Source organism: Eutrigla gurnardus (assembly GCF_963514095.1).
Source record: "Eutrigla gurnardus genome assembly, chromosome: 21".
NCBI classification, from domain to species: Eukaryota; Metazoa; Chordata; class Actinopteri; order Perciformes; family Triglidae; genus Eutrigla; species Eutrigla gurnardus.
In genome coordinates, this window is record NC_139932.1 from 19,793,959 (window position 1) to 19,821,746 (window position 27,788).

The 27,788-nt window shown below is 45.5% G+C and overlaps 5 protein-coding genes across 6 annotated transcripts in view; 3 read left to right on the forward strand and 2 right to left on the reverse strand.

Annotated features, from left to right (window-relative positions):
• Positions 1–439: 439 nt before the first annotated feature.
• optn (optineurin) lies at positions 440–6,055 on the forward strand. Of its 2 annotated transcripts, none has more exons than XM_084038739.1 (13): positions 440–580; positions 1,327–1,451; positions 1,536–1,735; positions 1,850–1,993; positions 2,279–2,463; positions 2,680–2,782; positions 2,929–3,044; positions 3,227–3,376; positions 3,452–3,536; positions 3,617–3,775; positions 3,853–3,995; positions 4,103–4,185; positions 5,282–6,055. In XM_084038739.1, the coding sequence occupies exons 2-13, from the start codon at positions 1,331–1,333 to the stop codon at positions 5,392–5,394; spliced, it is 1,602 nt and encodes a 533-aa protein (XP_083894865.1). In that variant the 5' UTR covers positions 440–580; positions 1,327–1,330; the 3' UTR covers positions 5,395–6,055. The 2 variants fall into 2 exon arrangements, with proteins under 2 accessions (XP_083894865.1, XP_083894864.1); XM_084038738.1 differs by having other exon boundaries at positions 504–658.
• Positions 6,056–6,672: 617 nt separating this feature from the next.
• mcm10 (minichromosome maintenance 10 replication initiation factor) lies at positions 6,673–12,364 on the forward strand. Its single transcript, XM_084038443.1, has 18 exons — positions 6,673–6,855; positions 7,442–7,496; positions 7,584–7,877; positions 7,965–8,177; positions 8,263–8,400; positions 8,520–8,727; positions 8,830–8,995; positions 9,164–9,331; positions 9,705–9,821; positions 9,930–10,126; positions 10,244–10,338; positions 10,429–10,542; positions 10,628–11,119; positions 11,215–11,345; positions 11,487–11,600; positions 11,791–11,936; positions 12,018–12,060; positions 12,145–12,364. Exons 2-18 carry the CDS (start codon positions 7,490–7,492, stop codon positions 12,226–12,228), a joined length of 2,727 nt encoding a protein of 908 aa, XP_083894569.1. The 5' UTR covers positions 6,673–6,855; positions 7,442–7,489; the 3' UTR covers positions 12,229–12,364.
• A 1,217-nt stretch (positions 12,365–13,581) lies between these two features.
• Positions 13,582–17,079, reverse strand: ucmaa (upper zone of growth plate and cartilage matrix associated a). Its single transcript, XM_084038376.1, has 5 exons — positions 16,938–17,079; positions 16,107–16,166; positions 15,935–16,027; positions 14,657–14,755; positions 13,582–13,900 (listed from the first exon to the last, which is right to left on the reverse strand). The coding sequence occupies exons 1-5, from the start codon at positions 16,993–16,995 to the stop codon at positions 13,812–13,814; spliced, it is 399 nt and encodes a 132-aa protein (XP_083894502.1). The 5' UTR covers positions 16,996–17,079; the 3' UTR covers positions 13,582–13,811.
• A 2,101-nt stretch (positions 17,080–19,180) lies between these two features.
• On the reverse strand, positions 19,181–22,013 carry phyh (phytanoyl-CoA 2-hydroxylase). Its single transcript, XM_084038623.1, has 9 exons — positions 21,866–22,013; positions 21,440–21,495; positions 21,036–21,146; positions 20,674–20,842; positions 20,367–20,448; positions 20,060–20,241; positions 19,821–19,970; positions 19,410–19,544; positions 19,181–19,256 (listed from the first exon to the last, which is right to left on the reverse strand). The coding sequence occupies exons 1-9, from the start codon at positions 21,932–21,934 to the stop codon at positions 19,203–19,205; spliced, it is 1,008 nt and encodes a 335-aa protein (XP_083894749.1). The 5' UTR covers positions 21,935–22,013; the 3' UTR covers positions 19,181–19,202.
• An 855-nt stretch (positions 22,014–22,868) lies between these two features.
• cdk17 (cyclin dependent kinase 17) overlaps positions 22,869–27,788 on the forward strand; it is a 34,693-nt gene continuing 29,773 nt past the window's right edge. Inside the window, exon 1 of the mRNA XM_084039238.1 lies at positions 22,869–23,163. The gene's annotated coding sequence lies outside the window, so the exon portion shown is untranslated. The remainder of the gene's footprint in view (positions 23,164–27,788) is intronic.

Below are 27,788 nucleotides of genomic sequence, written 5' to 3' on the forward strand. Positions count from 1 at the left end.
CCGCCATTAGCCAACCGCTGTCCCCGGCTGTCCCCGCCCTCTGTCCCCGCCCTCAGCCGCCCGGCCCTCACTGACGCGTAAAACATGCGGATGGACCTGTCGCTTCATTTATACAGCTGTCATGATACTAAGATCTATTTGCTACTCAGTGACGTCACTTCAAGGCAGCCGGGGCCTGCGTCGAACCAGCGGCAGTTACGGTTAACGTTCACAGGAAAAGTAAGGCAAACGACTTTCAGAATAAGAGCCTAAACTTGAAGATAGTCGAATCAAGTGGCTTTCAAGTTTGAGCACGGGTTCTAACATAAAAGCCAACTTTTAAAAAAAATAATATAAATATTTTCAAAAGCATTGTTTAAATATTTGTACCTTTCTCTGACTAAACAGAACAACGTAACACAACGTGCGGTTTTATTTTGAAAACAATCACCGGAAGTGCTTCGTTTACCGTTCGTGACTTGACCTAGCGAAACCAGAAGCAACACTCCCAGTTGATCGACACTATTTATCGTCTCCCAGCGTTTCTATGCGTTTCTGGAGCGAGCGGCCAGACTGCGTTTAGTCCCGGAGTCGACGGCAGGTCAGCGAAAACATCTCTACGCGTTTCTGACGTTTGGCGTGACGCACTTTGGCTCGGGCTAATCCGCATCCGGGTTCTGTAAGTTACAGCTAACTTTTTTTTTTCCAGTGTTGACAAGAAGTCGCACGCAGGATAGGCCCACCTGAAGAAAGCGAAATTAACATTTACGTGACCATATATATGTGTTTAAAATATATATATATACATCATATTTTCACAGTGACGTGTTGCTGTAGTATTCTGACTTTAAAGTAGCATTTATGACGCTGCGGTTAACTGTGGTGTCCCAGTTTAACCGTCATATGTCATGTTATCATCTATCCGTCAGTAATGTGTTATATCCCATGTGACCTGCTGCTGCGTGCTGAAACCCTGAGTCATTTGATGATGTCAGCGTGGAGATTCTTTTTTATTTATTTAATTGTTTTCAATGTGCTCTGTTGACAAAAAAAAAACACAGGGGTTAAGTTAATAATGCGGGTTAAATAATAGTAGAAATTCACTATTTTTATTGTATGATTTTTATGCGAGTATATTAGATAGAAATAGTCAGTCCCCATTTGTTCCTGTGGGTGATTATGCCCAGAATACATCATAATAAATCCAATAATAAGTCCAATATTCCAAGGAAGGTAACAATGGAACTAGTAATGGGAGTCAATTATATGTAAATGTCCATTCCTCCTGATAGTTTGTAGTGCGTAGCAACATTTGTATTCATATTCAAACTATTCCCTCCCTCTCAGAGTCATGGCGTCTGGAGGCTTCATGATGAACGGCGACATCTCTCGCTCTCCCGGTCAGACGTGCACGCTGGAGGAAACCCTGCAGCAGATGAACATCCTCATCCAGGAGAACCGAGACCTGAAAGGTGAGAGCAGGTGATGCGTGGTTAGTGGCTTCACAGCTGTTTCATTGTGTTCATGTATTAGAAAGTCTGTGACTCTTTGCTCAGAGGCCCTGCGTCAGACCAACCTGACGATGAAGGATCGTTTCGAGGGTCTGTCTGCGTGGCGGGAGAAGCAGCGGGAGGAGCGGGACTTCCTGGAGAGCAGGCTGGAGGAGGCTCGGGGCCGCATGGAGGCGCTGACCCTCCAAAACCGGGAGCTGGGCCGGAGGATGGAGGACGAAGGGAGGAGAGGGGGCGGCTCACTGGTGAGGGTGCAACCCTGATACTGATTTATTTAGTTGATATTTGATTGATTGGGTCAAACCAGCCTTTACCTACTCAGTAATCTGCCCTGGTGACGTGCGTTGTCGTCCAATCAGAGCGCTGAGCCGGACGCCCTGCGTGCCCAGGTTGCTCGTCTGCAGGCAGAGAAGAACGACCTGGTGGCCATGAACACGGAGCTGCAGCTGAAGGCGGAGCAGGACTCGCACGACGACTCCTTCATTGAGATCATCAGAGTCTCGGTGAGGAGCAGCACACACACACACACACACACACGCACACACACACACACACACACACACACACGCACGCACACACACACACACACACACACACGTAAAGCAATTAGACATTCCCACATAATCAATGCTACATCTTCCAGCCGTGCTGTTTTAGACGAGTCTTATTCATGTTTTCTACAATTACTCCTTGTTATATAAAATAAATCCCCATCAGATTTTCCTGTGATTTTGAGGTAAAGCCAAACGTTTGGGGTGTAACTGGGTTACTTTGGGTTTTATTCTCAGGACGGAGGTGTCGATGGCGTGAACGACGTGTGCGGTTCCGAGCGCAGCAGACGCCCGGATCTGAGCATGACGGCGTCCCGGCTGGACAGCGAGGAGATGACCGTCAGCCAGCTGCTCCAGTCACTGAGGAACGAGACGCAACGGGCCGAGCGGCTGCAGGCCGAGCTTCAGTCTTCTGCTGCCAGGTAGAGGACGGCCACTTCTCAGAGCTGAATGTGTTAGTTGGAACTGAGTTCATAGCGTCAGGAAAACACAGGAAAGTCAAGCTGTTGGTGCTTTCTTGCTCTTTTTTTCAGGAAATGACATATTTCTGTTTTGTTTTCATGGAAATGATTTGGTTTTGATCTCATCTCGCCTCTTGAAACTTGTTTTTCCTGACACATTTCGTTATTATCCGACAGAATTCGAGAGCTGGAGGAGAGGAAGGCTAACGTGGAGAAATCAACACAGACCACCCAAGCAGAGACTTCAGAGATCAAGGAGGATTCTGGGAAAGAGGAAAAGGTATTTTTTACTCAGTATTGAATACTGTGTACTCTGATGCTTGATCACATTTAAAGAAGTGTACTGGACAGTCACAGAGGTCCGCTGATGCAAAGTCTAGTTTCCTCATCGTAACGTTTGTGTGTCATCGTGTCGATATTGTTCAGGCGGCGTCTGAGGTGGAGAACCTGAAGTCTCAGATGAGGACGCTGTTCAAAGAGCTGCAGCAGGCGCAGAGCAAGCTGGACGAAGCAGAAGGCATGAAGAAGAACCTGCAGGACAGGTTAGGCCGACATCCGTTACACTGTCACATCCTAACATGCAAACTGTTTAGGGGAGGAGTCAACAAAAACAAAAATAAACATGTGCTCCAACTATTACGGCCACCGTTTATACTGTTATTTCAAATTTGATGCTGGTTCCTGATCTTGACCCGTACTTATTAATTTGTTCTCTTGCGTGTAGATGTCGGGAGGTGGAGCAGGACGTGGTCACACTGAAGGCTCAGCTGGGGGAGAAACAGGCCGTCCAGACGGAGAACGACCGGCTGAAGCTGCAGCTGGACAGCATGCAGGCTCAGAGCCTGATAGAGCAGAGGAAGTCCGGGGAGGAGAGGTGAGTTCACCGGTTGTGTTCAGCCTATATTCACACACTGAGTCACCGGTAACCCCCTAACTTCCTCCCTCACAGGAGCAACCTGGCCCAACTGAAGGATGCCTACACCAAGCTGTTTGAAGACTACAATGAACTGAAAGAGGAGAAGAAGAAGAGAGAGGTCCGTTTACGTGGCAACTGATCAAATTCTGATTATTTCCTCCTACTGCGGTTCTAAGAGTATGAACTCTGGTCTTGCAGTCTCAGCTGGTGCAGAAGGAGGTGGTGGACCAGCTGCAGGAACAGCTGACTGCCGCCGAGGAGGCCCTGGCTGCCAAACAGGTCCACATCGATCACATGAAGCAGGACATCTTCCAGAAGGAGGAGGAGCTGCAGACCATATCTGTGTTCCAGGCTCAGGTCAGTGTCTGTCATTGGACCCGAGGTATCAGACCTGCGGTGTCACGGCGGTCATCATGCCTTGTGTTGAACTGCAGGCGGAGGTCTACTCCTCGGACTTCTACGCGGAGCGAGCAGCGAGGGAGAAACTCCACGAAGAGAGGGAGCGTCTGGCCGCTCAGCTGGAGTACGTGAAGAAGCAGAACAACCAGCTGCAGGAGGAGATCGACTCGATGGGCAGGTATGAAGTCACAAGTGTGCTTTTACACCCGCTGTTGACTTCACCTGGTCTGGTGTTACCATGGTTACCAAATACATTTCCATAAACATCCACTTTTGTTCCTACAGGCGGTCGCTGAATGAGATGCAGAAGAGACATGTGTCACTGGGAGGAAATCCACATGGAGCCGGACCGAGTCTGGTTGGAAGAGGTACTTTATTTTATTTTTTAATGAACATAAGCGTACTTCCTCTCCAGCCTCTCCCATTTTCACGTTACCTGGAAGCCACCGTAGTTTGTCGCTTGGAAAAGGAGGGGTGAGCGGAAGGGGGCATTCAGTTGGATGCAATCTGTAACATCACCACTAGATGTCACTAGATCCTGCAGAGTGCTCCTTTTAAAAGAATAGTCACTTAAAGGAGTCATCACCTGGTTTTATACGTATCCAGCCCCCCTTGGATCGCTTTGGATCAATTCGTAAAACTTATTAGAAAAAAAAAAAAAATTTTTAATCAAACATTGAGCTTGTTCTGACCCTTTTTCGTACCGCGATTTTATCACGCGAGATTACGCGCGAGGTTTTGACTGGTCCGGATGTGCATTGTATAATATGTAATGAGGCGCGCGTTGATTCGCCGCAGGAAGGACAGAGCCGGGGGGGCTTGCCTGCATGCAGACTCCAAAACATAATGGCGGCGCTTCGGCGATTTCAGGTAGCGGACGGGGCGGGGTTGGGTGGTGAAAGAGGGGTGGGCTTATGCAAGTAGCCGCCACGGTGACGTCACCGAAGGCGCAGAATCAAAATCTCGTGCTTTAGGAATGCACACCCTTGTGTGCTATTCCTGTTCGGAAAAAGAGCAGAAGCGAAAAAACGGCGCCACTTTCAAACTCCAGCCTTTCAGGCAAGTTTCAACTGAGGTCAAACACAGATATGCATGTTTTAACAAGAGAAATTGCGATTTCCGGGTGATGACTCCTTTAAAAATTGGTTCAAATGTTTTTGCATTTCCACAAATATGTTTTGAACAAACGGCACATAACATGCTAATTAGTTTAGATGTGTTAGTTTGACCTTTCCCCTCTGATTCTGGTCTTTAAGCTAAGCTAAGCTAACCTGCTGCTGGCGTTAGATTCATATTCATATTCAGCGTACAGACATGAGAGTGGTATCTGTCTTCTCATTAACTCTCAACAAGAAAGTGAATAAGCATATTTCCCCAAAATGTCGAACTATGAATTTAACCGCCTCTTCATCTCAGTCGGGGAGGAAGTGCAGCCTGAGTGTGATCAGTGTCTCTTCCTCTCAGGTCTCGACTGGCAGCATCAGGGGAACATCCCCGAACACGCCTGTCCCAAGTGTAACGAGATCCTGCCGGACCTGGACTCCCTGCAGATCCACATCATGGACTGCATCAACTAGACCTCCAGCATTACAAGCATCCACGAGAATCTGAGTCTTCCTCTGTTTATACCTGCAGCTCTTCACCGTAAACTCATTGTAGGATGGCAACACTCTTCCTTTTGGTGGGATTCAAGTATAAGAATGACTTATGAAAAGAATCGCTCCTCTCTAGTTTGTTAAATTTGAGAATTGCCTTTAAAGATTTGGAATAGAACAACATATTGTCGTGCACATCATGCAGGTTCTGGACCCACGTCGAGTCTAGACTGCATGAAGCCTTTGATTTTAAGACTTTAATTTGCCACTGTCTACCCCGCCTTTACAAGCTGTATTTGACAGTTGAAGGCAATTTAATTATTTATTGGTTTCCTCATGAAAGTCAAATTGAATTCTTTCTTTCCTCTTTGCTTGGAAAGGATATTTTAGATCGAGACTGGGGATGTTAGTGTGCATGCACCACACAGGCACTTTAATATGAAGATTTATATTTTGCTCAGAAGATACTCTGTATTAAAAACGTATTTAACTTGTGAGTTAACCAGTCATTGTAAGCCACAGCCTTTATAAGACTATGTGCAGGAGCTTCCAGTGCCCTGCAGAATCTCTGGTCTGTACATTATAAATGATATCAGATTCCATGTTGTACTTCTGTGAATGAAAAATAAAAGAAATCAATACATTTCTGTCTGCTTTTAATCATATTGTAATGTAACAAAACCTGGAAGATTATTTCTGACTATAAAAAAAAACACTTGATAAAATGAAGCATAATTGCATCTGAACATAGTGATATTTAAATTTGACCAAAATACCTGTCATAGTTTGTGCAATAGAGATTTTTTTTTAAATATGACTTGAATCCTTTGGAAATGTAAAGCAATGGTGTAAATAGTGGTGTGGTGTTTCTGGTTAATGGGCTATGGACCATCATTTACTAAATAAACATCATGTTGTATTGAATGAGACTTGAAACTAGAGATTGAAACAATAAATTCACTATGTTTACTGAGGTTATACAAAAGGAATCGCCCCCTAATGGCCATTTGAAAGAATGCAAGTTACTTCCATTGTCAGACGTGAACAAATTTTGCAACAAAATCAATATCATAAAAAAGTTGTGTCGTTTAATATATATTTTATATCACATAGGAATACATACTTTAAATTAATTTTAAATCCATTCTATGACTATATGAACTTCTCTTTTAAGACAGGCAGATCGTTGGGCAGCTACCGGGACTTTGACAACACAGCGGGGTCCTTCGTTTAGCGCCAGTTTGGATTTTTCTCCCTCGCTCCGGTCTCCGGTTCTTAAAGAAGATACGCTTCATGCGTGGATTTTACACGACATCATTTATGACTCGTTCACAACTACGTTTAGTGATCATTATTGTGAAACAAACAACACGTTGACGGATTGGACGTCGTCGTAAAAGCCGTAATAGTTGCGTTAGAGCTAGCAAAGCCGGTACACCGCAGGTAAGTTGGCTGTCTCGTTTACTTTGAGTAAACAAACAAATACATTTTAAAGAAACTATTTGATCAACATTTTGACTTTCACAGAAAATAACTAACCGTATTCTTGTCCCCTAAATGTTGACATTTACGACTTAAAAGCTGTTGGACCTTTTTAAACGTCAGTTTAAAGGTCTGCCCTGATAATCAATGCTTTACTCATCTCTTTATACAACAGTGTTTGGTTGCTGTTGACAGACAGACAGACAGACAGACAGACACTGTGAGATTACTTCCCAGCAGGACTTTAACAAGGGTTCATTTATTGTGTAATAGGTCTAAACTATGTAGAGAATGTTTGATTAAACCTCATAGCATTGGGCTTACACGTACACATATACATGACACAACATCTAACCCTGATATCTACACTAAATAACACACCTTAAATGAATGTCTTATCTTATTTAAGATTGTTTGATTTTTTTTTTTCACTAAGAAAAGTTGTGTGTTTGCTGTTTATCTGGATGATATCATGAATCACATTTATTTAGGCCAACATAATCGTGATATTAATTTTAATATCGTCCCGTTCTCTTCCTTCCTTTAGGTCACCAGGTCGTCTGAAATCAGCGCCACCATTTACATCTAAAAAAAAATGGACGGTAAGTATTATGGGATGTAAAACACATTAAAGTACAGCTTTGTGAATCAGGTCATATCATGAATGGGATCACGTCTTCTCTGTGCAGGTGAGGATGATCTGGACATTCTGACGGCGCTGCTGGCTGAGAGCGAGGGAGTCGAGGAAGATCAGGGCGGTCAGGAGCAGGCGGATGACTTGGACGGCCTGTTTGACGCCGACAGTGATGAGGAGTACAAGGAGGGGCTTGAGGAGGAAGGGCGAAACGTAGAGAAGGAAGACACGGCGTCGGACCTCTTGGGAGATGTGGATGATATTGAAAAAGAAGAGAAAGACACGAAGAGGATAGAAAGTGGAGGGGAAGCCTGTGATAGCATGGACAGGTCCAGGGAGGATTTACAAGGTGAATGCTGCTGAAGTTTCTCCTCTAATCTGCTTCTAGTTGACGTACGATGAACGCCTTCACCAGCTCCGTGTCTTCCCTCCACAGACGAGCTGAAGCGGATGCAGGAACAGATGCAGCGAATGCAGCAGCAGCTGGAAGCAAGCCAAAGGGTTTCCCCCTCGTCTACCACTCCAGTCACAACTGCAGGGACCCCGGCTGACCTCAAACCAGTGACCCCCACACCCACACGACAACAGACCTCCAAACGGACCCAGGCCAAACCAGCCCCGAGCACACAGAAGACCAAGACACAAGCAGGTAAACATTCAACACAATATAGAGAATAAATCGATGAAGGACAGTGGCAACAAAGCTGATTGTGCGTCTGTTTTTCTTGTGACAGGAACTTCATCCACTCCGGTCAGAGCAGGAGGTCCGAAGGTCCAGGAGTCGTCTGACTTCTTGGATGAGTTGAACAATGCCGACTCCTTCAAACGTAAACCCAGAGTAGCTCACAATCCCAAACCCAGCACGTCGCCAGGTATCCTCACGCCATTCACGTGCCATTTATTTGTCCTGGTTCCAACAATGATGGGATATTTATATCCAAAAATGTTGCTTGTGCATTTATTTGAGTGTATTTTCTTCCCTGTTTGTCAGAAGAGAGAGGTCCTCTGGTGGAGATAAAGATCGGCAGCACCTTCCAGCCAGTAGAGGGCACCAGCAAGGCTTTCCCTCCTCTGCGTTCACCTACAGGCTCTCAGAGCAGACCAGCACCAGCTGGACCAGCAGGAACCCCTAGACCGTCTCCTCTTCCTCCCCTTCCTAAAGATGTGGGTGTTGAGAAATACTCAGGACTTCGACTCAGGTGAGGACACTAACGTGATGCAAAGCTTTTTAAAATAAAACATCAGCTTTTTTTATCCAGAGTTTCAGTCTAAATCTGGGCTCTTTTTTGGGGGGGTTTCAGAAAACCGCGTGTTTCCTCCAGCGAGATGGACCGCAAGATGGCCGACCGCCGTCTGATCCGTCTGTCGCAGGTGCCGGAGCGTTTGACTCGGGAGAAGCTGGAGGACAGCGACTGGGTGACCTTCGCTGTGTTGGTCAACAAGGTCACGCCACAAAGCAACAGCAGTGTAGGTCGACGCCCACACCTCACAAACCTGGTTGTGACCCTCTGAGTCACAAACATTTCCTCGCCCCTTCAGGGCCCACGGTTTTCTCTCTCGGAGGCAGTAATGTGGCATGGACGTGCGTACGTGGTAGCAGCTGTTGTTGTTGACTTGAGTGCTTCCTCTCCGCAGGGAAAAACCTTCAGCATCTGGAAACTGAACGACCTCCATAACCTGGACGTGTTTGTCTCCCTGCTCCTGTTTGGTGAAGTCCACAAAGAGCACTGGAAGACGGAACCGGGCACCGTGATCGGGATCCTCAACCCGAACCCCATGAAGCAGAAGGAGGGATACGATGGGGTGGGTCTTCTTTTTCGTGTTTGAATGTAAAACCAGTTTGTCAGCTTGTTCTTTGTCTCTTGGCTCCTTAAAGGAAGGAACTCCCCTGATTTTACACGTCAAACTTTGTTTCCAGGTTTTGTGGAATATGTGGGGGAAAAGCTGTATGAAGTATGATAAATGATGTCACTGGAGTCAGCATCAGTTGGGTGTGAAGACTGAGTCTGGGCTTCTGGAGTTAAGCTTAAAGCCCTCTGTAGACCGCTCCTCCCCTCTGCTTGAGGCCGGAGGCTACGTTAGCCGCTACTGGCATAAGAACCCCCGGATTTCCGACTGAACTGTCGCTGCTCCAGTTGCATTGTGGATAATGTAGTCTTGTGTTGAACGTGTGCAGGTGAGCCTGACGGTGGATCACCCACAGAAGGTGTTGGTGCTGGGCGAAGCTCAGGACTACAGCACCTGCAAGGCCGCCAAGAAGAACGGAGAGCCCTGCTCTCAGATCGTCAACATGGTGAGTTCATCTTCTCCTACTGTGTGTGTGTGTGTGTGTGTGTGTGTGTGTGTGTGTGTGTGTGTGGCTTCACTGTTCCAGCCCTCTTATCTCTGTGCTTGTTTCCAGTTTGAGTGCCAGTTCTGCCAGTATCACGTCAAAGCCCAGTACAAGCAGATGAGCTCGAAGAGGGCCGAGCTGCAGTCGGCGTTTTCTGGGAAAGGTCCGAACAAGCTGAAGGGGAAGGGCAGCAACCTGAGAGATCGACTGTGTCAGGACGGCTTCTACTACGGCGGCGTGTCCTCGGCCGCCTGCGCCTCCTCACTGTGAGTTATCTTCGATGGAAACTTTCATTATTGCACATTATCTCGTCAAGCAATGAATTATTTATCTTTGTAACCTGTTTTCACTGCTGAGTCTGTTCTACATTCATGTGTTTACAGAACGTCTTCCAAACCCAACAAACCCGTCCAGAAGACTCTGGACAAGCTGTTTGTGAAAGGCTCGGCTCAGCTGGTCAAACAGGCCAAGACGCTGGGTGAGGACTGATGGTCTCCCTCTCTCTTACACACGAACCCCAGGACTGTCTTTTATTAAATTCTTATTTGTTTGTGTTTTCTTCCCTTAGCCATGCAGTCCGGAGAAGTTTCAGGTTGTACAAGTGAATTTAAGGGCCTGTTGTCGGCGCCGACGCCTGGAGCGCTGCAGCTGAAGAAGCACTTGGCACAGGGCAGCACTTTAGGTACACGACCTCCACAGTCAGGCTCAGAATATTAATTTGTCTTGCATTCAAGTCCACCTTTCATTAACCTCTCATTCCTCTTTAGTCTCCAAAGATGCAGCTGCCGCTCCGCTTCAGTCCATCACGGCGTCGGATCTACTGAAGCAACAGAAACAGAAGCAGCGGGAGTTCCTGCAGAACCGCCAGCGGAGGGCAAACGAGATCCAGAAGAGGGTGCTGCAGAGCTCAGCTGGGCCCAGACCCGGGTCCTCGTCGTCGTCCTCGCTGGGCCGGGATGGTCTGATGTCCCCCAAAGCAGCCTCCGAGGTCCCCAAGGCCACGCAAAGCCCTGCAGCTCCCCACGCCCCCACCCTGGGCCGAGGCTTCTCCGAGGGCGAAGACATCCTCTTCTTCGAGAACAGCTCGCCGCCGCCGCCTCCCGCTCTCAGCCTGTCGGCCGCCAAGCTGGCTGCTCTGAAGAAGCTGAGATCCAAAGGGGCGGGGCTTGAAAAGGAAGACCCCAACGCTGTGAAGAGGAAGAGGAGTGACGACGGTTCGATCAGCGCCCGAGTGGAAAAGAATCTGACCTCACCCAAAGGTACACAGCCGCCGTATATGAAGCATTTCTAGGTCTGTATGAAACCACTTCATTGTTGCTTGTTACAACTTGTACGACTTTTCCTCACTGAGCAGGTGAATCGTCCAGTAACGAGGACGAGGAGCCGGCCCAGAAGAAGAAGAGAGAACAGCTCCGCTACATCCAGTCAGAGGAGTTTCAAAAGATCCTCAACGCTAAATCTCGCCACGGAGCTGCGCTGCAGGCGGTACGACCACCCAAACTTTTTAGCCCTTTTTTATTTACAGCTGTTGTTCTGATTTCACCCTCTTTTGTGTGAACCCAGCTGTATTTCTACATGTAAAACATTGTCATTTGTGTCTGAATCTCCTCCCTCCCTCCCTCTCAGGCGGAGTACCAGCTGCAGGAGCGCTACTTTGATCCTCTGGTGAAGAAGGAGCAGATGGAGGAGAAGATGAAGGGCATCAGAGAGATGAAGTGTCGTGCTGTTTCCTGTAAAAAGGTAGTTCAATGTAAATGTTTGGTTCAGATATGTGCATGCAAATTAGGTTAAAATCTCTGATTCATATGGACCATCATTTGAAAGATCCCATTTTCCCTTTTTATACATGTGATTTCCTGTTTGCTCTGCGTTGACCGTGCAACGAGCCACGTGAGTAAGCCGTTATTTTCCCACGATCCTCTGCTTCCAGTGTAGCTACACCTACTTCAAGCCGGCAGATCGCTGCGTTGAGGAGAATCACGCCCTGCGGTGGCACGACGCCACCAAGCGCTTCTTCAAATGTCCCTGTGGACAGAGAGCCATCGCTCTGGACCGACTGCCCAACAAACACTGCAGGTAAGAAGCTCTCGTTCCTTCCGGTGGTTTCTCAGATGAGGTGACGTGTACTTTATGACCGATGTTGTTTTACCTTTCCAGTAACTGTGGCCTGTTTAAATGGGAGCGTGACGGGATGCTGAAGGTAAAACATCTCACTGATATCTCACTGATTCACGTCTCACGTCGTCGTGGAAAGAAAAGCTGACTCTTCGTGTGTTTGTTTCAGGAGAAAAAGGGTCCAAAGATCGCCGGCGAGCTGCTGCAGCCTCGCGGAGACGAACACGGCAAGTTCCTCAACAGCATGCAGTGACATCACCGGGGCTTGAGTGGCAGTTTTACATTTGTATGAATCATGATTTTTAAATGTTGTTGTTAATGATTATGGAGATTTGAATGTGTGTGTTTATATTGGATATTTGCAAGGAAGCTCATTAAAGCAACAAGTTGCAACATTTCATGACAAACGTCTGTTTTCTGAGAAACACGGATTCTGCTGCAAATGTGGAATTATATCATATTTAATAGTATGACATTAAGCCCATTTAGCTGCTTGGGTTTCACGGTTTCCTGGTGGACTTCACAGCTTACTGAGCCATCGTTTTATTAGTAGCAGCTGTTCTTTTCCTGCTGTGACCAGCCAACTGTCTTTAACCCAACTTTCTTTTTCAAATACTCCTCGTCTTTAATGCAGACGACAGGTTCCTCGTGTGAACACAGACAGAAATATTACTCATGAACTGAGAAATCATCTCTGGAACTGAGACGTCTCTGTGGAAAGGTCTCTCCTCCTCTCCACCTCCTCTCTCCACCTCCCCTCTCCTCCTCTCTACCCCCTTTCTTCCTCCTCTTTCCTCTACTCCTCCTCTCTATACCTCCTCTTACCTCATCTCTACCTCCTCTTTCCTCATCTCCACCTCCTCTCCTCTTTCCTCCTGTCTCTACTTCCCCCTCCTCCTCTCCTCTTTCCTCCTCCTCTCCACCTCCTCTTTCCACCTCTCTCCACCTCCCCTCTCCTCCTCTCTACCCCCTCTCTTCCTCCTCTTTCCTCTCCACCTCCCCTCTCCTCCTCGCCACCTCTCTACCTCCTCCTCTGTCCTCATTTCTACCTCCTCTTTTCTCCTCTCTACCTCCTCTTTCCTCTACTCCTCTCTATACCTCCTCTTACATCATCTCTACCTCTTTCCACCTCTCCTCTCCCTCCTCTTTCCTCATCTCCATCTCCTCTCCCCTTTCCCCTCCTCCTCTCTCTACTTCATCCTCTCCTCCTCTTTCCTCCTCTCCACCACCTCTTTTCTCCTCTCTTCCTCCTCTTTCCTCTACTCCTCTCTACATCCTCCTCTTTCCTCCTCCTCTCCCACTCCTCCTCTCCTCCTCTTTCCCCCTCTCCTCTCCTCCTCCTCCTCTCCTCTTTCCTCCTCCTCCTCTCCTCTTTCCTCCTCTCCCACTCCTCCTCTCCTCCTCCTCTCCTCTGCCCCCGTGTGTTGAGTATTCCCACACAGGAATGTGGGATTGATTTCAGCCTGATGACTTCTGCAGCTCCTCTCCTCCTTCCTCTTTTATTCCCCACAGCGCCTCCCTCCCCTTGAATACTTCAAATACCAGACGTTAAAACACATCGGCGGTCTGGAAGTCGGCTTCTTTGCAGGAATAGAAATACAGTCAGTTGTTAACGTTGGTTGGTTTATTGTTAATGCCACAGGTTGATTTTCTTTAGCTTGTATGTACAAACAAACAGCATTTAATATGGTTAAACTGCTCTGTCGATACCTTTTACATATGGACCTGGAGACATATTGCACAATTTAGGTTTTATTAAAAAAAGAAAAGAAAAGAGTTATGTTGTTTATGAAAGTAGGAAAATCAAGTGTCAGAGGTCACTTTGAACATGGCGGCTCAGTGGAACCAGTTCCGGCGAGGCTGGAAGCCGTCGTAGTGATACTCTCGCAACTGCTCGTTCGTCTCCCTCGATCTCTCATTTTGCTCTGTGGATAATAAAAAAAATAACATTCAATCAAAGTATAATCAGTATTTTTATATAACTAACTACCGATATGTTAAAAGTGGCTGCCTCATGGAGCTCCAGAGTCTATAGATCCTATAATAGTACCAAAGCCAGTTAATGCAATGAATTCAGCAAAGAAATACTACATTTGAATACAAATATACATTATTTAAATACTACATTAAATACAATTTGTTTGTGCCTGGTTTTACTTGTTAACAACCTGCTACAAATAGTATTAAATACACATAAAAAGTGACTTCCTCTTGTTCCTGTCATGGTGTAAATGCAGCATTTAGACCCAAACACTGGATTTATGACATTAACGCTCCTCTGTGACGTTTCTACACACCCTGAGTGTGTTCTGCAGCCGGTGGAGAACCTTCTTGTTCTCCTGTAACGTCTCAGTGACCCAAACCACCAAAACCACTGTGTATCTTTAAAAAACACACGCTCACATCTCTACGCTTCTCAGTTTAGAAAGGACATCACACCAGGCAGACAACCACAGGAGGACTGAGCCTGCGGTCAACCCCAGATGGACACTGTGACTCCGCTGTGGTCCGGAGGCTCGTGGATGTTGCTCATCTTCCCTCAACCTGTTGTTTCTGTGGAGCTCCGGCATTTAAGTAAACTTTAGGGTTTTCCTAAGGATGTGTTTACTGATTAAAACAACGTTTTCAGGTCCTCTGTGGAAGGGCTGAACATGAGGGTTTAATGTCTGCTTTTCTCTCACCGTCACGCTCCTCCTCCACGTAGTTCTCGTGCTCGTCCCGCTGCTCCTCGTTGTACTCCCTCCTCCGCTCGTCTGCAGACAGTCTCACCCTCTGCTCGGCTGTGGAGAGGAGGAGAGGAAGAAGAAGTGGAGAGGATGCTGATGAAGGTCAGTGTACCGGTGTGTACAGCAAACACCTACATCTCACCGTCACAAAACCATCTTACATCCCTTATTTTATTTAAATCATATGTAAAACTACGTCTGCTAACAGGTATTTGTGCTGCTTCTCTGTTTGTCACTGCAAATCCATAATACTAATACTGAACATGCTATAGTGATAACATGAGGCTTGCTGAAGAAATAATGTCCTTTTGTCTTTCCTCACCACCTCGTCTTGACCTCAGAATGAGAGATCTTAAGCTAAAAGGAAGATATAAAGGACAATAAACTATTATTATCTACTGGACATATTCCAAACCCCCTGATCTAAGTGTCGTCTAGCAAGAAGGAAATTCCTCTTTTCTCTCAGTACATTTTGTGCTTGAGACAGAATTGGGTCAAATAGATGATATGAGATATTGAAATTGACTGATGTTCCCAGGATTACCCTGAGGGACACACCTGCATCACTATTCTGGCGATATAAATAAAAAAAGTCACTCTGCTGCCCCCTCAGGTTCTCCTGAGCCACACTGGCAAGCCACAGAAGTGTTTTTTCCAAGAATGTGGGCCTGTTTGTCCCGAGGCCCTGTTTGGTGTTCTGATGTGGGGGGGGTCAAGGTGAAATGACCCACAGCCTCCCTGGAGGCCTGCCCAGGACTTTAATTAACAAAGGACTTAATTAACTGAACAGATAAACATCCCTGTTGCTTTTTTTATGCTTTTATCTTGGCGCTAACAGAAGACAGGAATCCAGGAATCCAATTTTCTTTTTATTTTTGAACTGTTATGTTGTTGATGCTGGCGGTGGAAGAACGGGCTTATTGTGCTGAGGAGCTGAGGGAGAGCTGAGGGAGGGAGAGCCTGCCCCACGCTGCCCTGTGACTCCTTCTGCAGCTTCCCATATACAGCAGAACAACACCTGCTTGAGTTTCCATTACTCTCTTTTAACTTTCACAGCTTGCAGCCAAAACCTCAAAACCCGGATCATCCTCGGGGCCAATATAGTCCCCTACCCTCTATACATTAAGTCTAAATAAATACTCCCCTCCATCTTCAGACCAGCCTTTACTCCTGCTGGTTTCGTGCCAGCGAGATGACAGACCCATCATTTCTTCCCCGTTATCTTCCACTCACCCTGGAGCTCGTAGTACCGGGTGGAGCGGCGGCTGCGGCGTTTGAAGAAGTTGGAGGCGTCCGACTCGGGCATGAACACCCGCCGTGCTGCGCCTAAAGGTCAGGAGGTCAGAAGGTCATATGTGAAGGTTATGGGGGGGGGGGGAGGTTAAAGACCGTCGATGTGTATCACCGTTAGGATCGGATGCTTTTGTGTCGTCGTGGACCGCTGCACCTTCCACCGCACTGGAAACTGTGGGAACGGAGAAATGATCACTTTAGTATAAAACCTGCATATAAGGCCGATAATGTAATAATGTTATCAGCATTTGTAGATGTGAACACTAATCTTTAAATAGGGTTTGGACACTTTTATAACATTCTGAAAATATATACTCAATCAGAAAACTGCTTATTTCTGTATCCTCAGGATAAAATGAAAAATAACCTGTAACGGAATTAACTATGCAGAGATGAGATGCTAGATTATGATTTACAGAAAGCCTCATATATCTTAATTTAGCCTTTGTTTGTGGCAGATTAGTAGGATTAAAACAGTCATAACCATTATTGTTAAGATGACTATAAATTGTAAAATATCTTGCCTTGCTGAGTCATCTCTAAGCCAGTCTTAATTTAAATTAAAATGAGCTCCGGGTCACAGCTGTTCTCTGGCCACACGTGTCATAGTGGAAACTCAGACTGTCCTCAGATCAGTTTCCTCGGCTCGTATATCCAAACGTACAACTCTAACTTTCATAACGTGCCTGTTCTCTTCACTGAAAACATTCATTACTTAAAACTTTGATGCAAATATGAGTTAATTCAAATTTTATTGTACAAATCGACAATTTTCCAACTTTTCAACAGCTGTGCAAATGGACTCACACTGATTCCAGATGTGCTGCTATTAAGGTGGAATTTACAAATCTCACATATCAGCAACTTCTATCCTAAAATATTCCCTGCTCATCTCCTGAGGATGTACCCCCCCCCCCTTCCCCCATCCAGACAAGTTACTCACAGATGAAAATGAAGAGGATGGAGAGCAAAGAGAGCACAAAGCCTCGAGTCCAGGACATCTTGAGACAGAAAAGCAAGAACTTTACCGGACTTGACAGCACACCTCGATGAACTGAGCTGAGAGAGACTGATGAGGGAGGGAAGGGAGGAAGGTGGGAGGAGAAAGAGAGGGGGGGGGGGGGGGGGCTGCTGGAATACCAAAGGAGAAGAAAACAAGGAGGGGTGATGTGTGTGAGGGAGCAGCAGAATGGAAACCACGATTTCCTGGAGAACCAAGTCTGTTAGAAATGAAGAGCAGGTCTATGATTGAGGGATTGCCTCCACGCAGCTCTCAACATGGCGACGCTGAGGTGGCGGCTAGCAGCTAACAGTGCTGCCTAAACAAAGGAAGCTTGTATTACAACACACACTTCATCATCTGCTCTGGTTGCCATGACGTAGCAAATTGCTGCTTTATTAATACTCTGGATTTAAAGGTGAAATCCGCTCAAAAGAAGATATAATTGTATACATATAGGTATAATATTTGGGTATAAAGAATATTTTGGTGTTAATAACAAACCTGCTGTGCTCAGGAATGTTTGTTGGCCTTACTGTGTGTCTATTTCCCATGAAGAGTGTGTGCCGATGGTAGCATCTTGTTTCTCTACCAGACATCATCATCGTTATTATTGCTGATCTGAGGTTTAACACACCTTGTTGCACTAAGCTGTGGAACCCAGAGAGATGTAAAGTCCATGAGCTGCAGTGGGGATTTTCCTGTAGCTGTGTGTGTGTGTGTGTGTGTGTGTGTGTGTGTGTGTGTGTGTGTGTGTGTGTGTGTGTGTGTGTGTGTGATGTAGTGAGATCTGAATGCGTTTCCTCCAAAGGAAACTGGGCAGAGGCGACCAGAAAAGTGACAACCGATCTGCAGTCTGGGGAAGGTTTTGCAAGTAAAGCCTGCAGTTAGACCTGCTGTGTGAGAGAGAGACTATTATCTGTGCATTTGTACGTTTCTGTGAAAGTTTATTTTCTTACGCATATTTTTTTGTGTTGATGTGCATAATTTTTTGTTGCATAATGTATATGGAAATGACTTCTCCTAAAGCGTGTTTGGTGTTTTGCTCCTATCGTAGATCATAGACTGTGTTCGGTTCACCACCCGCTGACAACTCTCCTGCATGTGAGTGGATTTCCTGTATTTCTGAATTCAAAGAGCCGAGAGCTTCCCTCTGGGATTTGAACAAAGACGCTGTTTGAACGCACCCACACAACACACACTCAGCTGTGCTGGATCAGGTGTGTGTTGGGGGTTCAGCGTAGGGAAGTCAGGAAATAACTAGGCAAACCCTCTGAGGCCCACATGTGACTGTTGCCTTTCAGGATCATTCAGTGTTGAGCAACTTTTCTCTGATGCACTTAGAATTATTTTATTTTAACGTGGCAAATTCTGAAATACATTTTTTTTTTAATATGTTTTTTTCCCCCAAATCCAGGCCGACTAGATCTTAAACCAAAGCTGTTATTGTAAATCTGCTTCTTGTAGATAAGAGTTCCCTTCTCTGGTTTATTATCATCTTTTATACCAGAGATGCCACCAATCATGTTGTAGACGTAATCATTTATAACTGGATGACATAAATGTTTTTTAATTACATCACGGGTCAAAGGTCGCAGGTGGTTGCTTCTTTGTCTGAAACTTTAAAGGAAATTGAATCTCATTAATATAGCTTTTTTTTATTATATCTCTCTTTACATTTGTCAGTAAGATTCTTGGAAACAAACATTTATTCGCTCATCACCAGACACACATGAACATTAACCAGTTGATATATATTATTAAGGCAGTGTTTAGGTCAAGGCCTCCGTTAGCTGCTTCTCTCCATCACTCGTTATGCTTGCTTTTCATAATCAACATGCCATAAATCATCATCAGCGTCCCCTTCTATTGAGGTTTTGAGTGTAGTAAACAGTATTTTGTAGTGCAGTGTACTCACACGCTTCATTCTGTACCCCGTTAGAACAACATGCTCTAGATTACATCTCACCATTTTACAATCAGCACTAACTCTCAAGCCCCAATTAAATAAACACTAAGATATCTAAAAGTGTTTTTTCTCCATTTCTAAAGGAAATTAGGGATTATAAGAAAGATAGATTGTTTTAAAAAGCGCTGGAAGGAATCCGCAATCATTTTCTGTGGCGGTGTGAAAGTGCCTTGTTGCTTCTTGTCCAATCCCCTAAATCAAACTGGGGGTTTGGTCACCCAGCACACCTGTGCTGCCTTTCACATTGAAATCCTCTCTCCTTGCACCAGACGGCCTCGGAAAGCCCAGGTGTCCTGCAGGGGGAACATAAAACAAACCTTCAATGTGTTATCTATACAACTGCATTATATCCCACAGCTAATCACTCAGTTTCCTGAGGTTTTTACAATATACTAAAGTTTCTTTTTATCCAACAAATCATCTGTTTGTTGACGTCAGTTTCTGACCTTGAAGGTAACGTCGTTGTCCAGATCGTACTTCCTGAGAGCGATTTCCTTCACCTCGTTCTCCAGGTTTTCCTGCGTGGTTCCCTTCACATCGATGTAATAACACTCAGCGCTGGCATAGTGGCAGGAGATGGCCTGGAAACACACACACACACACACACACACACACACACACACACACACACACACACACACACACACACACACACACACACACACACACACACACACACACACACACACACACACACACACACACACACACACACACACACACACACACACACACACACACACACACACACACACGCATCGATACACTAACTCCTTCATGATTTGGCACAGAAAGATCCTTCGAGATGAGGAAGCAGGGAGTTTGTTTGAGGAAATGTAGAGACACCAGGCGGGTACCTTGCGGAACCCCTGCGTCTGATTCATGCCAGAGCCGTGGATCAGCAACGGGTGGAAGAACACCGTGTCACCCTTCTCCATCTCCAGGTGCACCCTGGGGTGATTTACGTCATAGCCGCGCACTCCGTGGTACATCTTGTTGACGCCACCCTGAGGACACACAGGGGAGTGCGTATGTATGTGCCTCCTAACAGGTGTGATCACGCTTCCTACAGAATCGTGTGTGTGTGTGTTTGTACCTCCCACTCTGGGTAGTCGTGCTCCTGCAGTGTGCCGGTGTGAGTTCCCGGCAGGACGACCAGGCAGCCGTTCTGCCGGTCCACCTTCTCCATCGCCGTCCAAGAGCAGACGATCCTGTCTGCCGGGCGGAACGGGAAGTAATGCAGATCCTGATGCATCGGGTGGCGAGACGTCTTTTTACCTGAAACGACAAGGTGATATTTTTAAATCAAGTCAGACGAGGCTTACCCTGACATCTGAGAAGGGACGCTTTAATACAGCGGTTCTCCAGATCAACCAGTTCATTATATATGAATAGCTCCGTACCTGCATCGGGAGGTTTGTTGATCAGCATTGTGTGCATGGCCATGATGTTGGGTCCAGTGAAACACTCCACATACTTGAGAATCTGACATAGAAAAGCACATCTTTTGTCAGTTTATCATGATTTGATTTTTGATACTCCTACTAGAAAGTGCCTTTAAAAACGTGTATTAAACACCAAATCATTTGAAACATAAAGGTAAAGATATTTACATTATTTTAAAAAAAGGACCTGCTGTGATCTACTTGTGTGTGTGTGTGTGTGTGTGTGTGTGTGTGTGTGTGTGTGTGTGTGTGTGTGTGTGTGTACCTGTGGTAAGGTGACGTACTGGAACAGTTCAGGATCTTCCTGGAAATCCTGGAGTTTGGAGACCGCTTTTTGATCCGCAACAAACTCTGACCTAGCGATCGCCACGTCCCTCATCACCACCAGACCGGGAACCTTCACTTCCCGTCGACAGATCCGCTCAAACTCCTTCCTGAAGGACGCAGCGGAACACACATGGATCACATCTGCATCACATCTGCAGGTCTGTAAAAATGCACCTAATACTCATAGATACATTTGAGGTATTTTCTGTGCAATTTGGATGCAAATATACATAAATTGTATTTGTCCAAGTCTTAAAAGTTGTTTCTTCTTTGCAGTTCCCAGAGTTTTCGGACGGTCACCTGAACCTGTCGACGTCCTCTTCAGACACCAGCTTTTTGATGAGGACGAAGCCATTTTTCTCATAGTGGAGTCGCTGCTCTGGGGTCAGCAGGTCGGTGTCAAGGGTGTACCTACCGAAGAAAGCGACCATATGTCATGAACGGTCACTATGAAGGAGAAGTGATTGACAGTGTGTGAATGCTGCATTCAAGTCATGTAGGTAAAAGTCAGATCCAGTTGTTGGAGGTGATGTTGATAACAGGAAAGACATCTTTTTTTAAACTGACAGAAAGCTGTTTCCTCACGTGACGTAACTGGACGCAGTGCTAGCTATTACACACACGAAGAAGAAGAGGCAGTGACGTGTCAGAGGTGAACGGTGAACTGTGAGGTGAACCTTTAACCCAGATTCAACTAAACCAACCTCAGTCTATGTGGGTGACCGTAGGCGAAGGTCTGACCGGAAGTCGGTGCCGCTATCTGATGAAAGAAAAACAGTCAAGGAAACCTGTTGATTAGAAATGGGACGCGCAAAGTCTTACAACTGACCCCCAAAACAAACTGGCTAACGTTAGCCATTCTGTACTATATTAGCTTCTCCTAAGTGTAAACACACGCACAACACAGACTCAGAACTACGTCATAACGTTCTAGAAACAATGGCGACGCAGCCGTTTCTGTTAAAAAGGAGCACACTAACGGTTCAGTTAGCGGTTAATAACTCCTCGCGCTCCCCAACGAGCCCGCGGTCCCGCTCGGGTGTTGTCCGCCGGAGCGTCCGGCCTCACGGTCCCCGCTAACGGGTCAGTTCCGCACCTACAAACGGAGCAGACGTTACAAAAAAGGATACGACGGTGGCGGGAGGTCGTCGATCAAGATGATTGATCAGCAGCCGGAGTCTTTCCGTAGCTCGAGACATATCCCCCCCGTGTTGTTACGTCGGTATCGTTCCCCAACGACGGATGAAGGAAAGCGGGTCTGACTGGGGCAAAGTGCAACGTGATGACGAGGACCGCCCCCTGTTGGTGGACGAGTCGACTAATCGGTCAACCGTGTTAGCTGATTTCTTGCGTCAATTAGTCCTTTTTATTATTTGTGTGCTTTTTTTCATGCTGAGTGACATATTTCCAAAAGAATATCCACTTCCAAATATGCTCTAAACGTAATATTTAAAGTGGAGCTGTTATTAAAAATGCCCTTTTAGCCATTTTAGATCACATCCCTTCACAATGTGCATCTACTTGGCAAAATACACCGAGGAAAAATGAGAGAGATGGATTTATCAAAATCTAATATTACCAACGGCTGAATTAAATGCGGTCGGTGCAGCTTTATCCAGCAGGTGGCGCCACAGAACCAAATACTAAACCTGATGCTCGTTATGTATATTGTCTGTCCAATTTATGTCCAACTGAACTACAAAAGTATTACGTGAGAATGTTTTAACCTTGTTTTTGTAATGTCGGATTGAATATTATGAATTATGAATACTCCTGTTTGTTTGTTTTTATTTTATTGATTAAATACATCCATTGTGTACACCTGATTTTCGTAATGTCACACCATTTAAATATGTCAAAACACAGACATGAGAATGTATGCATGCCTGAATGTATTTTACTATTTTTTGTGGGCTATCTATATAGTATATTTGTATGATGTCACATTCATTTTTTAATACTGTGAGTGGAGCTGTCAAAATCATCAATCGTACTTTTATTTTGAAAATCTATAATAGAATGCGACATACGAGCGCTGCTAGTTTTTTATTTTGAAAGGGCGCAGGAAGTTCTCAACCGTTACCACCGTGTTGCGCTTGCTGGCTGCTAGCTTACACCCCTCCCGTCTCCTCTCTGTCGACAGCAGATCCTCCTCCGGCGTCTTTAAGCTGCTTTCGCCGCCACTCGAACGACATTTTTTGGGGGGTTCGTTCTCGAGCTCTCCGTCATCACACCCCTCGTGTTTCTCTGTGTGTCTTACGGAGGACATTTATTCCCCCCCCCCTCTCTGTCGGAGCGTTTGGAACCGAAACCGGAGCTGTGTTTTCGGCTAACGTTACTCCAAGTGGGCGGATAAAGCGGAGGAGGGCATCCGGGCCTGGCTGCTCCGGAGAGTCAGCCTTGAAACGACGGAATTCACCATTTCCAGGTACATTTTGGCTCAGTGTTTTTATCGGTAACGCGCACAGTCTTGTCCGATAATGGACTCTGTGACGTTACGTTTCGCGCGGGCGCTTCGGACGAAGGCTGACCAGTGGTGTGTGTGGAAATGTCAACACAGACGCACTCAAAGAATAATCCAGCTTGGTACCGTATTGTACCTGCGGTTCTACAGTTGGGACTGTTATGTTGGCCCAGTATGTCATATTTCTTTACAAATAGTCAGGGTTGTTTACCAAACGCAGGCAGAACATACTGGCTCCCAGCGACAGCAACCAGATTTTAGAGGTTTATTGTAAAATATTATTCTTCCTGTTGAAATTAAGAGATTATTGGTGTGATATCTGCGCAGTTAACATCAATAATGCTGTCATTATTGATGTCAAAAAATACACTCCAACGTCAACGTAACACTTAAAAACATGATATCACTTTTCTAAAATGAAACCTCATCATTCATGTTTCTACCACAGACTCATCACGCCCACATCAGACTGTACTTATTCATGTGTATTTTGTAAATACACTGAGATTTTTCATTCACATTTAAAGCACAACGTTTTTCTTTTACCACATTAAAATGTGGATATTTGATTGCCTCTATCTGCTTGTATGAAAAGTAGTAATTTGACATTCCCCACCCCTAATATGACTTGGTATAAATACGTTAAACATCCTGCTGACTTGAAGCCCTCCTTTTTTAAATTATTTGTCTTTATGGATTTCAAATGAATAGAAAATGATTGTGAAAGATTGTTTCATTTACTTCTTTACCAGTTTGCCATGTTGTCCGGCTGCCCTCTAGTCGTTTTGGTCTACGTCGACCAAGATTTCTTGAGCTGATAGTCGTTATTTTAATGTGATGTAAACATGCCAACTATGTTTTTTGTTGCCACCTCAAGTGTACTCTAAACACCGACACAACACGCATGCACCACCCTGTTGTGTCACCATAGAAACAGAGGGGGAATTGTTCTTTAAAAACTTCATTTTATCGCACACTATCGTTAGTGTGCAGAGGGTCAATCATGACATCATGATAGCATTCTATCATCACCGTGTGACTCGACGGCACATCATAAGCAGTTATATCGACCACCAATCGTTCATATATGTATGTAAGTGTCTGATGCATTAGGGGTCTCTTCCGCTTCCTGTTTGACCTGGATTCACTTCCAGCGTCCTTCATCTGCACAACTGGCTGCTCATTTGTGTATATGTGTGTGTGTGTATTGACCCACATTCATATCTAGGCTGTTGGTCATGAGAGTGATACACCCCCAGAGGACAAAGTAATTACCCTGACCGCCCCCTCCCCACGTCCGTGGGCCGTATAGCAGCGCTGGTATTGATCCGTCTCTGCATTATGTCGCCTACAGCAGGAACATAAGAGCTGAGAGGGTGTGTGTTGTGCGTACACACTCATACACACACCATCGCTCTCTGTTTCTCCTGGGACTGATGAGAATAGGTACGGGGAAGTCGGCTGTCTCCGAGCAGAGTTTTTGAGGTGTGCGATTGGTTTCAGTTTGAGAAATTGAAGTACCATGTGACATGGCATGTGAGCGATTGGCTCGATACTTCCTGTTTGAGGAGAAGAGCGTGACGAGAAGTTGGTGTGAGAGTTTTGGGTTAGACGGGGGGAAGAAGTGCTGTTTGCAAAAGTCAACATTTTAATACGAAATGTTTAAAGGTTGATGAAATCTGAAGCTTAACTTATTCTTCATGTGCTGTTAAAGGGGCATTCCACTAACTTTACATATCAAGCTTACTAATCAGGAAGAGTACCTTATGGCCTTTAAAAGAGAAGATTATGTGACTTTTTAAAAGTCAATAGGGGGTTATCTCAACTCTTTGCTTTTGACCATTCACGTTTTTAACTTGACTGTACTGAAGTGCAGCGCTAAATAACCGGACTACCCCTTTAACGGCTGCAAATACCGAGGAGACGGGAGCGGCTGTCATACTAGAGATACTCGTTAGAGAAATCAGTGAAATGCGACTGACGACATTACAGTACTGTGAGGCGAGCAGCCGGCTGTCAGCTGAAATCCTCTCATGTCCCACACTGTAGCGGTTCGGCTGAAGCTGGGCTGCCAGTCAGAATGGAGTGGGCATGTGGATGAACCAGAGCGATCCCCGTATCACTGAGATGTACTGTTAACGAGTTATGGCTAAATGTGTTACTAAATAACTATTATTCAATTTAATAAATATTCAATGTATTGTGAAATGTAGCTCTTTTTAAAAATCATCATCATCTGTGGTGCACTGCATGACGATATCCCACCATGCTTTGCTGCAGAGCTCACTTGCTGATGATCAGCCTCCACAACACTGTTGCTATTGACAACCAGGCCAGGGGCTTGCCATATCTCTTCCTCTCTCTCTCTGTCTCTTTCCCCTTTATATAACTCCAGCATGTGCAATGTTTTATTGATCAGAGAAGTGTATAGTGTGTGTTTGTGTGAGCACGTGCATCCTTTAATGTGTGTGTGTTAACATGTGCACGAGTGTGTTGGAATGTGCTTCAGTGCAGCAGCTCTCTGTGTATGAAAGTCTTTCCTGTCTATCTTACATGTTTTGTAAGGGTGTGTGCTTCTTATCATGTATTTTGATTTGGTATATTTAAGCCCAATAATATTGTGAAAGCAGCAGAACTAAGTAACTAAATCTGAGAGGACTTGCTGTCGTTCCCCGGGGCTGATGGGAAAACGTCTTCCTGCCGCCGCGCTGCAACGGGGTGGGCATCATGTTGGTGAAGTAGTAATTATTGGGTTTATTTTGGGGGGTCTGAGTAATTCTAGGGCTCCAGAATGACTACACGTGGTGTGGCAGCAAGAACACACAATTACACACATTCTTAGCCATATGAACACACACACACACACACACACACACACACACACACACACACACACACACACACACACACACACACACACACACACTGATGAGGAAAGTTATGTGAGCCATGCCAGGAATGTAAAGTGGTGTGAGTTCTCTCTCTCTCACACACACACACACACACACACACACAGTAGTGCATCAAACACATCTTTTACAAAAGAAAAACCATCGTTATAATGTGTGTGTTTGTGTGTGTGTGGTGTGTTTTCATCTTGTATGAATGTGTTGGGGTGTTTGGTCTTGTAGGACAACTATGTTAGAGTGTGTGTCTGTGTGTGGGGAAGAGAATGGGTTAGTGTGTTAGTGTGTTCTTTGTTCTCTCTCACAAAGACACACAAACTCTGCCGTAATACTCAGTTTTGTCTCCGTGTAAAACAAACACACACACACACACACACACACACACACACACACACACACACACACACAGGTGAGATATTTTATCCCCGGGGCAATTTTGACAGGAGGCGATGCCAAAACATACAGCAATAATAACACAGACACTGTGTGTGTGTGTGTGTGTGTGTGTGTGTGTGTTTAGTTGGGTGGCTGAGATTGGCTCATAATCTGAAGATTAACCAGTGGCATTGTTAGAGCAGCAGCAGACAGGGATTATGTACACACACACACACACACACACACACAGAGGTCTCAGCTTTAAAATAAACAGTCCTGCCGTTCATTCATTCAGTTCACTTTCCCATGTGGTGATGAACACTCATTGTAAACTCAAGTGGTGTCGTCTGACAGTGAAGATGCTGAAATATTTATCACACACACACACACACACACACACACACACACACACTAGACAGGATCTGAACACACAGCGAGAGAGTCAGATGATGTTTCACTCTATTTTCTCCTTCAGTCCTGTCCGTGCACGATCACATTAGTCAAAGCTACCTAATGAACCCCAGTTAACCTTCACTTTAAACCAGAACCTGACTTAACCCGAACTACAGCGCAGACAAAAACACATTTTACACCTTCCATCTCAAGATTCATCTTCTCCGGATAACAACACACACAGAGGGAGAGTGGCTTCATCCTCCGCTACACATTACTCCACCTTATCTTATGTCACAAATAGTATTGTATTATTAATGCATAATATATTTAAAAAAAGGTTAAACGTAGATTTTCTGTGCACGCAAACACCGACACAGTGCCAGCTACAGTCAGCTGTAGTCGACACTCTGCCGTTCGGTACATCCCGTCCTGCACGGCGCTCGCCATCTGCCTGCTTCTCTAAAAACGCCATAATCACAACAATGGGATTATTCTACGTGTTTTCGGGTTGATATCACAGTCAAGTCTTCCCTTTTAGAGGGTGATGAATTTGATTTGAAACGGCAAGCTCTGTTTGACCTTGTTCCTCTCTGCCTCCTCCTCACTTCAAGTCATAAAAGTGAGTTTCCTTTTTGATCTCGAGTAGGAATCTCTAATTATCCCTCTTTCTTCCCGGTGGGTTAATCACTGCCTCGCTGACGGGCGCTACCTGCAATCAGTGCCAAGAAAGAGCACCGAGAGTTCACAGGAAACAACCCACCAAAATTGGATCACCCCAAATCCACTGCACTGGATGGCTGAAGCTCAGAGAGGAAACAGTCAGGCCTAGTTGCTTATTAATTCATCCATTTCTAATCAGGCATTTTTTTTGCTGTAAAGGAGGTTGTCCCAGTATTCCTCCGGGGTTTCTCA

Bases quoted from the DNA above. Each gene is read 5' to 3' on its own strand.
- phyh (XM_084038623.1), bottom strand. From the start codon at position 21,934: ATGTCTCGAGCTACGGAAAGACTCCGGCTGCTGATCAATCATCTTGAT. The intron at 21,496-21,865 runs GTATCCTTTTTT...TTCTTTCATCAG, and splicing joins GACGACCTCCCGCCACCGTC to ATAGCGGCACCGACTTCCGG. The intron at 20,242-20,366 runs GTACGGAGCTAT...TTGTCGTTTCAG, and splicing joins CAACAAACCTCCCGATGCAG to GTAAAAAGACGTCTCGCCAC.
- optn (XM_084038739.1), top strand. From the start codon at position 1,331: ATGGCGTCTGGAGGCTTCATGATGAACGGCGACATCTCTCGCTCTCCC. The intron at 3,776-3,852 runs GTCAGTGTCTGT...GTTGAACTGCAG, and splicing joins TATCTGTGTTCCAGGCTCAG to GCGGAGGTCTACTCCTCGGA. The intron at 4,186-5,281 runs GTACTTTATTTT...TCTTCCTCTCAG, and splicing joins ACCGAGTCTGGTTGGAAGAG to GTCTCGACTGGCAGCATCAG.
- ucmaa (XM_084038376.1), bottom strand. From the start codon at position 16,995: ATGTCCTGGACTCGAGGCTTTGTGCTCTCTTTGCTCTCCATCCTCTTC. The intron at 14,756-15,934 runs GTGAGTGGAAGA...TCCTCTCCACAG, and splicing joins CCGGTACTACGAGCTCCAGG to CCGAGCAGAGGGTGAGACTG. The intron at 13,901-14,656 runs GTGAGAGAAAAG...TATTATCCACAG, and splicing joins CGTGGAGGAGGAGCGTGACG to AGCAAAATGAGAGATCGAGG.
- mcm10 (XM_084038443.1), top strand. The intron at 8,728-8,829 runs GTGAGGACACTA...GGGGGGTTTCAG, and splicing joins TACTCAGGACTTCGACTCAG to AAAACCGCGTGTTTCCTCCA. The intron at 10,339-10,428 runs GTGAGGACTGAT...TTCTTCCCTTAG, and splicing joins CAAACAGGCCAAGACGCTGG to CCATGCAGTCCGGAGAAGTT.